The 13,480-nt window shown below is 39.0% G+C and overlaps 3 protein-coding genes and 1 pseudogene across 3 annotated transcripts in view; 1 reads left to right on the forward strand and 3 right to left on the reverse strand.

Annotated features, from left to right (window-relative positions):
- The window catches only part of LOC138317973 (transmembrane protein 222-like), a 158,144-nt gene that overhangs the window by 108,669 nt on the left and 35,995 nt on the right, over positions 1-13,480 (forward strand). The window lies entirely within an intron of this gene.
- On the reverse strand, positions 1,404-3,182 carry LOC138317957 (uncharacterized). The gene is made up of 5 exons (XM_069259944.1): positions 3,018-3,182; positions 2,778-2,874; positions 2,491-2,638; positions 2,051-2,343; positions 1,404-1,743 (listed from the first exon to the last, which is right to left on the reverse strand). Exons 1-4 carry the CDS (start codon positions 3,098-3,100, stop codon positions 2,051-2,053), a joined length of 621 nt encoding a protein of 206 aa, XP_069116045.1. The 5' UTR covers positions 3,101-3,182; the 3' UTR covers positions 1,404-1,743.
- Positions 5,501-7,298, reverse strand: LOC138309592 (uncharacterized). Its single transcript, XM_069250818.1, has 5 exons — positions 7,110-7,298; positions 6,871-6,967; positions 6,588-6,735; positions 6,148-6,440; positions 5,501-5,840 (listed from the first exon to the last, which is right to left on the reverse strand). The coding sequence occupies exons 1-4, from the start codon at positions 7,190-7,192 to the stop codon at positions 6,148-6,150; spliced, it is 621 nt and encodes a 206-aa protein (XP_069106919.1). The 5' UTR covers positions 7,193-7,298; the 3' UTR covers positions 5,501-5,840.
- On the reverse strand, positions 9,580-11,354 carry LOC138309603 (uncharacterized; annotated as a pseudogene).

Consider the following 13,480-nt stretch of genomic DNA (forward strand, 5'->3'; position numbering starts at 1 on the left):
CTCACCAGATACAAGTTTATTTGAAGCATGCCGCCGAAGACACTGATCAAGCAAGTCCCACCCCGTCACATTATACTGACAACGACCAAAGTTTAACGGTTGCCGCTAAAGGATATTTTAATGAACAGTAAAACTGGTGCCACAGACGGCACCGTTGTTTCAAAATACCGTGTATTCATAAAAGCTGCAATGTGAAGTCTTCTGTATTTTCAACTATTCCTTTGACACTGCATGTACATATATTGATAGGTACTATATACATAGGAATGTGTTTATTATCCTGTTTTTGTTACCATACCATCATGGCTGACGGATCCGTGTGTACATTGATTCCATTACGTACGTTTGGGTGTTTGTTGTGTTTTAATATGTACACTGTACGGTATGTGACACTCGCATGCTGCTATTATGTCAGACACCCGCTTTTAAATTCCATCGGGGCATTCGACAGGGATACGTTTTAGCTGTTTCTTTATTTTTTCTTACTCGTTTACAGGTTTATCTGACGAATTTTAATAAACAAAATTTTGATACTGATGCTTTTTCCATAATCCATGAATTCTGTTTCATTTCCCCAAAATTTGAGGTACAGGTAAGTGTATGTATGTAGCCATTTGGCCAGCAGAATCTATTATAAATGACAATGATTAGTCTTATCAACACGCCTACAATTAAGTTATTTTAGTTATAAATGACCAAAGAAAGATAACTCGTACGGATTTTCTGCCAAAGTTGAGCATTCGCCTGTTTGTTCGTTCCAAATTTTAAGAGTGTGATTCCTGTAAAATACATGAGAAATTTTCTCTGTGTATATCAAGATACATTTGTTACACTGTAGCCCAAATGGCATATCAATAAACAATGTATGCTGACACAGGTGTACTGGTGTTTAAAAAGGACGCGGAGAGTCAAACATTCTATATCATTCCGCCATTCCTTTGAAAACAGCATGGCAAGTGTCTTTTTGTGTGTTTTTATACCGAAATATTACATCAAGTGCATCCCTATTAATATACTTCCGAAGGACAGGCGTTTAACATGGCAGTGAAGCATACAAAGTCATTACTTAAATCGAATATCCTTTTTGTTAGAAAATCATAGATCACAAGTAAAGCTGACATTTCCGGTGTAGACGCACTTCCGTTGTTTCCCAGAAAAAAATATTCATGTTTATATTAGAAAATGAAAAGAACTATTCATACTGATTGCACTAATTTTAGAATACATTGTATATAGAATTTTTTATGCATGTCTCAAACTAGGGGTTTCCCGCCTAGTGAGAATATCACACATGGCCAGGCTGTCCTTCTGTCATCTGCTACCTACTCTAGTACCACGCAAACAAATTGACGTACTACAACACTCAAATGTTTTCAGGGGCTTAGTCATAACACAACTCAAAGTTACAATAGCAACTGATTTTAATGGTTTCCCAGTTAAAACATCAATGACCAAGACACACAAAGGCACCATTGATCACATCATAAATACGAAAAACCATCGACATCCAAGATGCTACTGAAATTATTATTCAAACAAAACTCCAATGTTCTCCAAATCGTGAATATGTTAACTGGGTGTCGCTATATCCTCGTATCTACACGCCGACACCAAGAAACATAGAAGAACGAGAGTTGGAGATAATACTGGAAAGAGAAACGGAAGGAGCCAGCAGGGCGCCCTGGCGTGGTCACCACCTTTGTTCCATCATCGACATTTTTCTCTTCGAACAGCTCAGCGAATCTACAAGAAAACAATTCAATCTTTAGAATGACAGACTTATACAGTTACAGTAAAGACCTATTATTCCATCATCTACATCTACAAGGATGAGTTCGTTACGAGACGTAGTTAGACCCGAAGGGACTTTATTTTTAAAGAAGTTATATAGTCTAATGTACATGACATGATTATACTGCCGTCAGAATGTGCGGTCAATATATTAGCAATGTTTATCAACAAGCAATGAGTACGGTTAGTCAGGAAAAATCTGCCTTGATATAAACATCACATATTATCAGAAATTACTTGTGATTAAGAATGTCCTTACCTAGCGTGACAAAGGGTACCAGGCGTTGATCTGGCGTTGTACGCACAAAGGAAAAAGTGCCATGTGTTCCTCCTGAAAGTCGGCACAATATTTTCGTGCCCAGTACTTCTCGTCTCGGGGTAGCTCCTTTGTTAGGGTTGCAGAGAGCTCCAGTCCAAGACTGAACATCCACATCGCGTGAGATCGCTTTTCGAAATCGACCATATGGTTTAACATGCGGGCCTCATGGCGTCTCCAGGAAGTTCTCCTGGCCTGGCACGGGTCGGTTCCGCAGAAGCGACAGAGGGATCGACCTGTACAAACCGATAATATATGTTTTAAAACGTGCAATGGGACTACAATATATGACACACCGAACGGTTCTGATAAACATTATCTGATTAAAGAGTTTGATCAACTGGGGGATGATACATTATATCAAGATATGCATTTGTACTTACGAGCTCTCCATTCTCGAAACATCACACCGATGGCTTTCCAGAACTTCCTTGCATGGTTTCCAACCAACAGTGCATACATATACGTATAGACCAATATTAGTGATGTTATTGCACATAGAACGGTACAAAAGACCTCGTTTCCGATTCTCTGAAAGGACAAAGATGCTTATTAATTTCTAGGGTTTTTTTTATACACACCGAATAAAACAAACGAAACGTTAAAAATAGTGATTGTAGATAATGTATTTTACAATACGTCGGCCGAGGTAAAAGTTTATTATACTTACCAACAATAAAGCTCCGTGAGTTGGACATGTTTTCTCGACTTTTCGGGCGCAGAAGTAATTTATCATCCTTTCCATGTATCCTACTTCGGGTTCCACGCTACAAAAGTAAGTTAAAACAAAAGGGTAAAACAAAACAACGCATTAAAATGGCATCAAATAAATGAACCTTCTGATAGTTCCAAGACGAGCTTGCCTTCGCTATGTAAAAAACAAAATATCCCGGAGAATATTTAAACTTACCATGTAAAGCCTCGATAAGCAACAGGGCCCTGCTGTGCGGCGCAAAGAATTACCATAAATATCAGTAAGATCTTGATATCCATTTTGGTACTCGCGATATCAAACGAGCAAACAGCTACTCGCGTAGAGACCCATCATCTCCACCATGGCATATTGCTACGCAGCCTGGCAACATGTATTTGACGTCACAACAAGCTTTTCGTCACCACCATTATTACGTCATACTACTGTCTCTGTTTAGACGGAGACGCGTTTGATGAATGCTGCACAGTTTCCGCTAGCGGTTCCCTTGATAAACGGTTATTACCGCTAGCGGTTTGTTTGTTTGATTGATTTATTAAATTAACGTTCTATAAACAGCCAGGGTCATGAAAGGACGGTCTCCCATGTATGCGGTTTGTTGCGTGTATGAAATACGGGTGTGTGTTTTGGGAGACTGTGGTATATTTATGTTGTGTATGCTTTTTAGTAGAACTCTTGCCTTTTGTATAGTGCTATTTGACAAGCTTCTGAATGCTGTACAGTTACTGCTAGTGATCTCGTTTATGGATGTTGAGCAGCTTCCGCTAGCAATCCGGGTTTTGACTTAGGAGCAATGCTCGGTAGCGGTTCCGTTTATGAATGATATACCATTCCCGTGCCGTAATGCTATTTCCATTCATTAACGCTGGCGGTACCGTTTCTAAATATTGGAGAGTTTTCCATATAGCGGTTATGTTTATGTATGATATGTAGTTACTGCTTGCGATTCCGTTTATAAATTGTTTACATGTGCCGCTAGCGGTCCCGTTCATGAATTGTGTACAGTAATCACAACCGGTCCCGTTTATTAATTTTGTATATTACCGCTAGCAATGCCTTTTATGAAATATGTACAGTTGCTACAAGCGATTCCGTTTATGAATTGTTTAAAATTGGGTTTAGTAAGTTTGATGTCATATTAACAGCCAGGGTCACCTAAGGACGGTCTCCCAGTGCCACGGTGTGTACTTGTCTATGTTTTTTGGGGAAGCTGCGGTATTTTTGTGTTGTGTCTCTTTGTAGTAGTGGACCTCTTGACCTTTTTATAGTGTTGTCTCACTCAGCATCCCACCCGGTCACATTATACTGACAACATATCCCACCCGGTCACATTATACTGACAACACACCCCACCCGGTCACATTATACAGACAACGACCAAAGTTTAACGGTTGCCGCTAAAGGATATTTTAATGAACAGTAAAACAGGTACCACAGACGGCGCCGTTGTTTCAAAATACCATGAATACATCAATTCAACTATTCCGTATACACTGCATACATAGGAATGTGTTTATTATCCTGTTTATATTACTTGTTACTATACCATCATGACTGTGTAAAAATTTCGGATCCGTGTGTACATTGATTCAATTACGTACAATGTTTTGGTGTTTCTTGTGTTTTAATATGTACACTGTACGGTATGTGACACTCGCATGCTGCTATTATGTCAGACACCCGCTTTTAAATTCCATCGGGGCATTCGACAGGGATACGTTTTAGCTGTTTCTTTATTTTTTCTTACTCGTTTACAGGTTTATCTGACGAATTTTAATAAACAAAATTTTGATACTGATGCTTTTTCCATAATCCATGAATTCTGTTTCATTTCCCCAAAACTTGAGGTACAGGTAAGTGTATGTATGTAGCCATTTGGCCAGAATCTATTATAAATGACAATGATTAGTCTTTCAACACGGCGATTATCAACACGCATACAATTAAGTTATTTTAGTTATAAATGACCAAAGAAAGATAACTCGTACGGATTTTCTGCCAAAGTTGAGCATTCGCCTGTTTGTTCGTTCCAAATTTGAGCATTCGCCTGTTGTTCCTGTAAAATACATGAGAAATTTTCTCTGTGTAGATCAAGATACATTTGGTACACTGTAATCCAAATGGCATATCAATAAACAATGTATGCTGACACAGGTGTACTGGTGTTTAAAAAGGACGCGGAGAGTCAAACATTCTATATCATTCCGCCATTCCTTTGAAAACAGCATGGAAAGTGTCTTTTTGTGTGTTTTTATACCGAAATATTACATCAAGTGTATCCCTATTAATATACTTCCGAAGGACAGGCGTTTAACATGGCAGTGAAGCATACAAAGTCATTACTTAAATCGAATATCCTTTTTGTTAGAAAATCATAGATCACAAGTAAAGCTGACATTTCCGGTGTAGACGCACTTCCGTTGTTTCCCAGAAAAAAAAATATTCATGTTCATATTAGAAAATGAAAAGAACTATTCATACTGATTGCACTAATTTTAGAATACATTGTATGTAGAATTTTTTATGCATGTCTCAAACTAGGGGTTTCCCGCCTAGTGAGAATATCACACATGGCCAGGCTGTCCTTCTGTCATCTGCTACCTACTCTTGTACCACGCAAACAAATTGACGTACTACAACACTCAAATGTTTTCAGGGCTTAGTCATAACACAACTCAAAGTTACAATAGCAACTGATTTTAATGGTTTCCCAGTTAAAACATCAATGACCAAGACACACAAAGGCACCATTGATCACATCATAAATACGAAAAACCATCGACATCCAAGATGCTACTGAAATTATTATTCAAACAAAACTCCAATGTTCTCCAAATCGTGAATATGTTAACTGGGTGTCGCTATATCCTCGTATCTACACGCCGACACCAAGAAACATAGAAGAACGAGAGTTGGAGATAATACTGGAAAGAGAAACGGAAGGAGCCAGCAGGGCGCCCTGGCGTGGTCACCACCTTTGTTCCATCATCGACATTTTTCTCTTCGAACAGCTCAGCGAATCTACAAGAAAACAATTCAATCTTTAGAATGACAGACTTATACAGTTACAGTAAAGACCTATTATTCCACCATCTACATCTACAAGGATGAGTTCGTTACGAGACGTAGTTAGACCCGAAGGGACTTTATTTTTAAAGAAGTTATATAGTCTAATGTACATGACATGATTATACTGCCGTCAGAATGTGCGGTCAATATATTAGCAATGTTTATCAACAAGCAATGAGTAAGGTTAGTCAGGAAAAAGCTGCCTTGTTATAAACACCACATATTATCAGAAATTACTTGTGATTAAGAATGTCCTTACCTAGCGTGGCAAAGGGTACCAGGCGTTGATCTGGCGTTGTACGCACAAAGGAAAAAGTGCCATGTGTTCCTCCTGAAAGTCGGCACAATATTTTCGTGCCCAGTACTTCTCGTCTCGGGGTAGCTCCTTTGTTAGGGTTGCAGAGAGCTCCAGTCCAAGACTGAACATCCACATCGCGTGAGATCGCTTTTCGAAATCGACCATATGGTTTAACATGCGGGCCTCATGGCGTCTCCAGGAAGTTCTCCTGGCCTGGCACGGGTCGGTTCCGCAGAAGCGACAGAGGGATCGACCTGTACAAACCGATAATATATGTTTTAAAACGTGCAATGGGACTACAATATATGACACACCGAACGGTTCTGATAAACATTATCTGATTAAAGAGTTTGATCAACTGGGGGATGATACATTATATCAAGATATGCATTTGTACTTACGAGCTCTCCATTCTCGAAACATCACACCGATGGCTTTCCAGAACTTCCTTGCATGGTTTCCAACCAACAGTGCATACATATACGTGTAGACCAATATTAGTGATGTTATTGCACATAGAACGGTACAAAAGACCTCGTTTCCGATTCTCTGAAAGGACAAAGATGCTTATTATATTCTAGGGTTTTATACACACCGAATAAAACAAACGAAACGTTAAAAATAGTGATTGTAGATAATGTATTTTACAATACGTCGGCCGAGGTAAAAGTTTATTATACTTACCAACAATAAAGCTCCGTGAGTTGGACATGTTTTCTCGACTTTTCGGGCGCAGAAGTAATTTATCATCCTTTCCATGTATCCTACTTCGGGTTCCACGCTACAAAAGTAAGTTAAAACAAAAGGGTAAAACAAAACAACGCATTAAAATGGCATCAAATAAATGAACCTTCTGATAGTTCCTAGACGAGCTTGCCTTCGCTATGTAAAAACAAAATATCCCGGAGAATATCTAAACTTACCATGTAAAGCCTCGATAAGCAACAGGGCCCTGCTGTGCGGCGCAAAGAATTACCATAAATATCAGTAAGATCTTGATATCCATTTTGGTACTCGCGATATCAAACGAGCAAACAGCTACTCGCGTAGAGACCCATCATCTCCACCATGGCCTATTGCTACGCAGCCTGGCAACATGTATTTGACGTCACAACAAGCTTTTCGTCACCACCATTATTACGTCATACTACTGTCTCTGTTTAGACGGAGACGCGTTTAATGAATGCTGCCATGTTTCCGCTAGCGGTTCCCTTGATTAACGGTTATTACCGCTAGCGGTTTGTTTGTTTGATTGATTTATTAAATTAACGTCCTATAAACAGCCAGGGTCATGAAAGGACGGTCTCCCATGTATGCGGTTTGTTGCGTGTATGAAGTACGGGTGTGTGTTTTGGGAGACTGTGGTATATTTATGTTGTGTATGCTTTTTAGTAGAACTCTTGCCTTTTGTATAGTGCTATTTGACAAGCTTCTGAATGCTGTACAGTTACTGCTAGTGATCTCGTTTATGGATGTTGAGCAGCTTCCGCTAGCAATCCGGGTTTTGACTTAGGAACAATGCTCGGTAGCGGTTCCGTTTATGAATGATATACCATTCCCGTGCCGTAATGCTATTTCCATTCATTAACGCTGGCGGTACCGTTTCTAAATATTGGAGAGTTTCCCATATAGCGGTTATGTTTATGTATGATATGTAGTTACTGCTTGCGATTCCGTTTATAAATTGTTTACATGTGCCGCTAGCGGTCCCGTTCATGAATTGTGTACAGTAATCACAACCGGTCCCGTTTATTAATTTTGTATAATTACCGCTTTTATGAAATATGTACAGTTGCTACAAGCGATTCCGTTTATGAATTGTTTAAAATTGGGTTTAGTAAGTTTGATGTCATATTAACAGCCAGGGTCACCTAAGGACGGTCTCCCAGTGCCGCGGTGTGTACTTGTCTATGTTTTTTGGGAAGCTGCGGTATTTTTGTGTTGTGTCTCTTTGTAGTAGTGGACCTCTTGACCTTTTTATAGTGTTGTCTCACTCAGCATCCCACCCGGTCACATTATACTGACGACATATCCCACCCGGTCACATTATACTGACAACACACCCCACCCGGTCACATTATACAGACAACGACCAAAGTTTAACGGTTGCCGCTAAAGGATATTTTAATGAACAGTAAAACAGGTACCACAGACGGCGCCGTTGTTTCAAAATACCATGAATACATCAATTCAACTATTCCGTATACACTGCATACATAGGAATGTGTTTATTATCCTGTTTATATTACTTGTTACTATACCATCATGACTGTGTAAAAATTTCGGATCCGTGTGTACATTGATTCAATTACGTACAATGTTTTGGTGTTTCTTGTGTTTTAATATGTACACTGTACGGTATGTGACACTCGCATGCTGCTATTATGTCAGACACCCGCTTTTAAATTCCATCGGGGCATTCGACAGGGATACGTTTTAGCTGTTTCTTTATTTTTTCTTACTCGTTTACAGGTTTATCTGACGAATTTTAATAAACAAAATTTTGATACTGATGCTTTTTCCATAATCCATGAATTCTGTTTCATTTCCCCAAAACTTGAGGTACAGGTAAGTGTATGTATGTAGCCATTTGGCCAGAATCTATTATAAATGACAATGATTAGTCTTATCAACACGGCGATTATCAACACGCATACAATTAAGTTATTTTAGTTATAAATGACCAAAGAAAGATAACTCGTACGGATTTTCTGCCAAAGTTGAGCATTCGCCTGTTTGTTCGTTCCAAATTTTAAGAATGTGATTCCTGTAAAATACATGAGAAATTTTCTCTGTGTATATCAAGATACGTTTGTTACACTGTAGCCCAAATGGCATATCAATAAACAATGTATGCTGACACAGGTGTACTGGTGTTTAAAAAGGACGCGGAGAGTCAAACATTCTATATCATTCCGCCATTCCTTTGAAAACAGCATGGAAAGTGTCTTTTTTGTGTGTTTTTATACCGAAATATTACATCAAGTGCATCCCTATTAATATACTTCCGAAGGACAGGCGTTTAACATGGCAGTGAAGCATACAAAGTCATTACTTAAATCGAATATCCTTTTTGTTAGAAAATCATAGATCACAAGTAAAGCTGACATTTCCGGTGTAGACGCACTTCCGTTGTTTCCCAGAAAAAAAAATATTCATGTTCATATTAGAAAATGAAAAGAACTATTCATACTGATTGCACCAATTTTAGAATACATTGTATATAGAATTTTTTATGCATGTCTCAAACTAGGGGTTTCCCGCCTAGTGAGAATATCACACATGGCCAGGCTGTCCTTCTGTCATCTGCTACCTACTCTTGTACCACGCAAACAAATTGACGTACTACAACACTCAAATGTTTTCAGGGCTTAGTCATAACACAACTCAAAGTTACAATAGCAACTGATTTTAATGGTTTCCCAGTTAAAACATCAATGACCAAGACACACAAAGGCACCATTGATCACATCATAAATACGAAAAACCATCGACATCCAAGATGCTACTGAAATTATTATTCAAACAAAACTCCAATGTTCTCCAAATCGTGAATATGTTAACTGGGTGTCGCTATATCCTCGTATCTACACGCCGACACCAAGAAACATAGAAGAACGAGAGTTGGAGATAATACTGGAAAGAGAAACGGAAGGAGCCAGCAGGGCGCCCTGGCGTGGTCACCACCTTTGTTCCATCATCGACATTTTTCTCTTCGAACAGCTCAGCGAATCTACAAGAAAACAATTCAATCTTTAGAATGACAGACTTATACAGTTACAGTAAAGACCTGTTATTCCATAATCTACATCTACAAGGATGAGTTCGTTACGAGACGTAGTTAGACCCGAAGGGACTTTATTTTTAAAGAAGTTATATAGTCTAATGTACATGACATGATTATACTGCCGTCAGAATGTGCGTTCAATATATTAGCAATGTTTATCAACAAGCAATGAGTAAGGTTAGTCAGGAAAAAGCTGCCTTGTTATTAAACACCACATATTATCAGAAATTACTTGTGATTAAGAATGTCCTTACCTAGCGTGGCAAAGGGTACCAGGCGTTGATCTGGCGTTGTACGCACAAAGGAAAAAGTGCCATGTGTTCCTCCTGAAAGTCGGCACAATATTTTCGTGCCCAGTACTTCTCGTCTCGGGGTAGCTCCTTTGTTAGGGTTGCAGAGAGCTCCAGTCCAAGACTGAACATCCACATCGCGTGAGATCGCTTTTTTCGAAATCGACCATATGGTTTAACATGCGGGCCTCATGGCGTCTCCAGGAAGTTCTCCTGGCCTGGCACGGGTCGGTTCCGCAGAAGCGACAGAGGGATCGACCTGTACAAACCGATAATATATGTTTTAAAACGTGCAATGGGACTACAATATATGACACACCGAACGGTTCTGATAAACATTATCTGATAAAAGAGTTTGATCAACTGGGGGATGATACATTATATCAAGATATGCATTTGTACTTACGAGCTCTCCATTCTCGAAACATCACACCGATGGCTTTCCAGAACTTCCTTGCATGGTTTCCAACCAACAGTGCATACATATACGTGTAGACCAATATTAGTGATGTTATTGCACATAGAACGGTACAAAAGACCTCGTTTCCGATTCTCTGAAAGGACAAAGATGCTTATTATATTCTAGGGTTTTATACACACCGAATAAAACAAACGAAACGTTAAAAATAGTGATTGTAGATAATGTATTTTACAATACGTCGGCCGAGGTAAAAGTTTATTATACTTACCAACAATAAAGCTCCGTGAGTTGGACATGTTTTCTCGACTTTTCGGGCGCAGAAGTAATTTATCATCCTTTCCATGTATCCTACTTCGGGTTCCACGCTACAAAAGTAAGTTAAAACAAAAGGGTAAAACAAAACAACGCATTAAAATGGCATCAAATAAATGAACCTTCTGATAGTTCCAAGACGAGCTTGCCTTCGCTATGTAAAAACAAAATATCCCGGAGAATATCTAAACTTACCATGTAAAGCCTCGATAAGCAACAGGGCCCTGCTGTGCGGCGCAAAGAATTACCATAAATATCAGTAAGATCTTGATATCCATTTTGGTACTCGCGATATCAAACGAGCAAACAGCTACTCGCGTAGAGACCCATCATCTCCACCATGGCCTATTGCTACGCAGCCTGGCAAATGTATTTGACGTCACAACAAGCTTTTCGTCACCACCATTATTACGTCATACTACTGTCTCTGTTTAGACGGAGACGCGTTTAATGAATGCTGCCATGTTTCCGCTAGCGGTTCCCTTGATTAACGGTTATTACCGCTAGCGGTTTGTTTGTTTGATTGATTTATTAAATTAACGTCCTATAAACAGCCATGGTCATGAAAGGACGGTCTCCCATGTATGCGGTTTGTTGCGTGTATGAAGTACGGGTGTGTGTTTTGGGAGACTGTGGTATATTTATGTTGTGTATGCTTTTTAGTAGAACTCTTGCCTTTTGTATAGTGCTATTTGACAAGCTTCTGAATGCTGTACAGTTACTGCTAGTGATCTCGTTTATGGATGTTGAGCAGCTTCCGCTAGCAATCCGGGTTTTGACTTAGGAGCAATGCTCGGTAGCGGTTCCGTTTATGAATGATATACCATTCCCGTGCCGTAATGCTATTTCCATTCATTAACGCTGGCGGTACCGTTTCTAAATAATATAGAGTTTCCCATATAGCGGTTATGTTTATGTATGATATGTAGTTACTGCTTGCGATTCCGTTTATAAATTGTTTACATGTGCCGCTAGCGGTCCCGTTCATGAATTGTGTACAGTAATCACAACCGGTCCCGTTTATTAATTTTGTATAATTACCGCTAGCAATCCCTTTTATGAAATATGTACAGTTGCTACAAGCGATTCCGTTTATGAATTGTTTAAAATTGGGTTTAGTAAGTTTGATGTCATATTAACAGCCAGGGTCACCTAAGGACGGTCTCCCAGTGCCGCGGTGTGTACTTGTCTATGTTTTTTGGGAAGCTGCGGTAATTTTGTGTTGTGTCTCTTTGTAGTAGTGGATCTCTTGACCTTTTTATAGTGTTGTCTCACTCAGCATCCCACCCGGTCACATTATACTGACGACATATCCCACCCGGTCACATTATACTGACAACACACCCCACCCGGTCACATTATACAGACAACGACCAAAGTTTAACGGTTGCCGCTAAAGGATATTTTAATGAACAGTAAAACAGGTACCACAGACGGCGCCGTTGTTTCAAAATACCATGAATACATCAATTCAACTATTCCGTATACACTGCATACATAGGAATGTGTTTATTATCCTGTTTATATTACTTGTTACTATACCATCATGACTGTGTAAAAATTTCGGATCCGTGTGTACATTGATTCAATTACGTACAATGTTTTGGTGTTTCTTGTGTTTTAATATGTACACTGTACGGTATGTGACACTCGCATGCTGCTATTATGTCAGACACCCGCTTTTAAATTCCATCGGGGCATTCGACAGGGATACGTTTTAGCTGTTTCTTTATTTTTTCTTACTCGTTTACAGGTTTATCTGACGAATTTTAATAAACAAAATTTTGATACTGATGCTTTTTCCATAATCCATGAATTCTGTTTCATTTCCCCAAAACTTGAGGTACAGGTAAGTGTATGTATGTAGCCATTTGGCCAGAATCTATTATAAATGACAATGATTAGTCTTATCAACACGGCGATTATCAACACGCATACAATTAAGTTATTTTAGTTATAAATGACCAAAGAAAGATAACTCGTACGGATTTTCTGCCAAAGTTGAGCATTCGCCTGTTTGTTCGTTCCAAATTTTAAGAATGTGATTCCTGTAAAATACATGAGAAATTTTCTCTGTGTATATCAAGATACGTTTGTTACACTGTAGCCCAAATGGCATATCAATAAACAATGTATGCTGACACAGGTGTACTGGTGTTTAAAAAGGACGCGGAGAGTCAAACATTCTATATCATTCCGCCATTCCTTTGAAAACAGCATGGAAAGTGTCTTTTTGTGTGTTTTTATACCGAAATATTACATCAAGTGTATCCCTATTAATATACTTCCGAAGGACAGGCGTTTAACATGGCAGTGAAGCATACAAAGTCATTACTTAAATCGAATATCCTTTTTGTTAGAAAATCATAGATCACAAGTAAAGCTGACATTTCCGGTGTAGACGCACTTCCGTTGTTTCCCAGAAAAAAATATTCATGTTTATATTAGAAAATGAAAAGAACTATTCATACTGATTGCACCAAT

This window comes from Argopecten irradians, chromosome 1, assembly GCF_041381155.1.
Source record: "Argopecten irradians isolate NY chromosome 1, Ai_NY, whole genome shotgun sequence".
NCBI lineage: Eukaryota > Metazoa > Mollusca > Bivalvia > Pectinida > Pectinidae > Argopecten > Argopecten irradians.

What these genes read in the sequence shown, in the direction of transcription:
- LOC138317957 (XM_069259944.1), bottom strand. Translation starts at nt 3,100, where the DNA reads ATGGATATCAAGATCTTACTGATATTTATGGTAATTCTTTGCGCCGCA. An exon ending in CTCACGGAGCTTTATTGTTG is followed by an intron (nt 2,639 to 2,777) that starts GTAAGTATAATA and finishes TTGTCCTTTCAG; the next exon opens with AGAATCGGAAACGAGGTCTT. An exon ending in GTTTCGAGAATGGAGAGCTC is followed by an intron (nt 2,344 to 2,490) that starts GTAAGTACAAAT and finishes CGGTTTGTACAG; the next exon opens with GTCGATCCCTCTGTCGCTTC.
- LOC138309592 (XM_069250818.1), bottom strand. Translation starts at nt 7,192, where the DNA reads ATGGATATCAAGATCTTACTGATATTTATGGTAATTCTTTGCGCCGCA. An exon ending in CTCACGGAGCTTTATTGTTG is followed by an intron (nt 6,736 to 6,870) that starts GTAAGTATAATA and finishes TTGTCCTTTCAG; the next exon opens with AGAATCGGAAACGAGGTCTT. An exon ending in GTTTCGAGAATGGAGAGCTC is followed by an intron (nt 6,441 to 6,587) that starts GTAAGTACAAAT and finishes CGGTTTGTACAG; the next exon opens with GTCGATCCCTCTGTCGCTTC.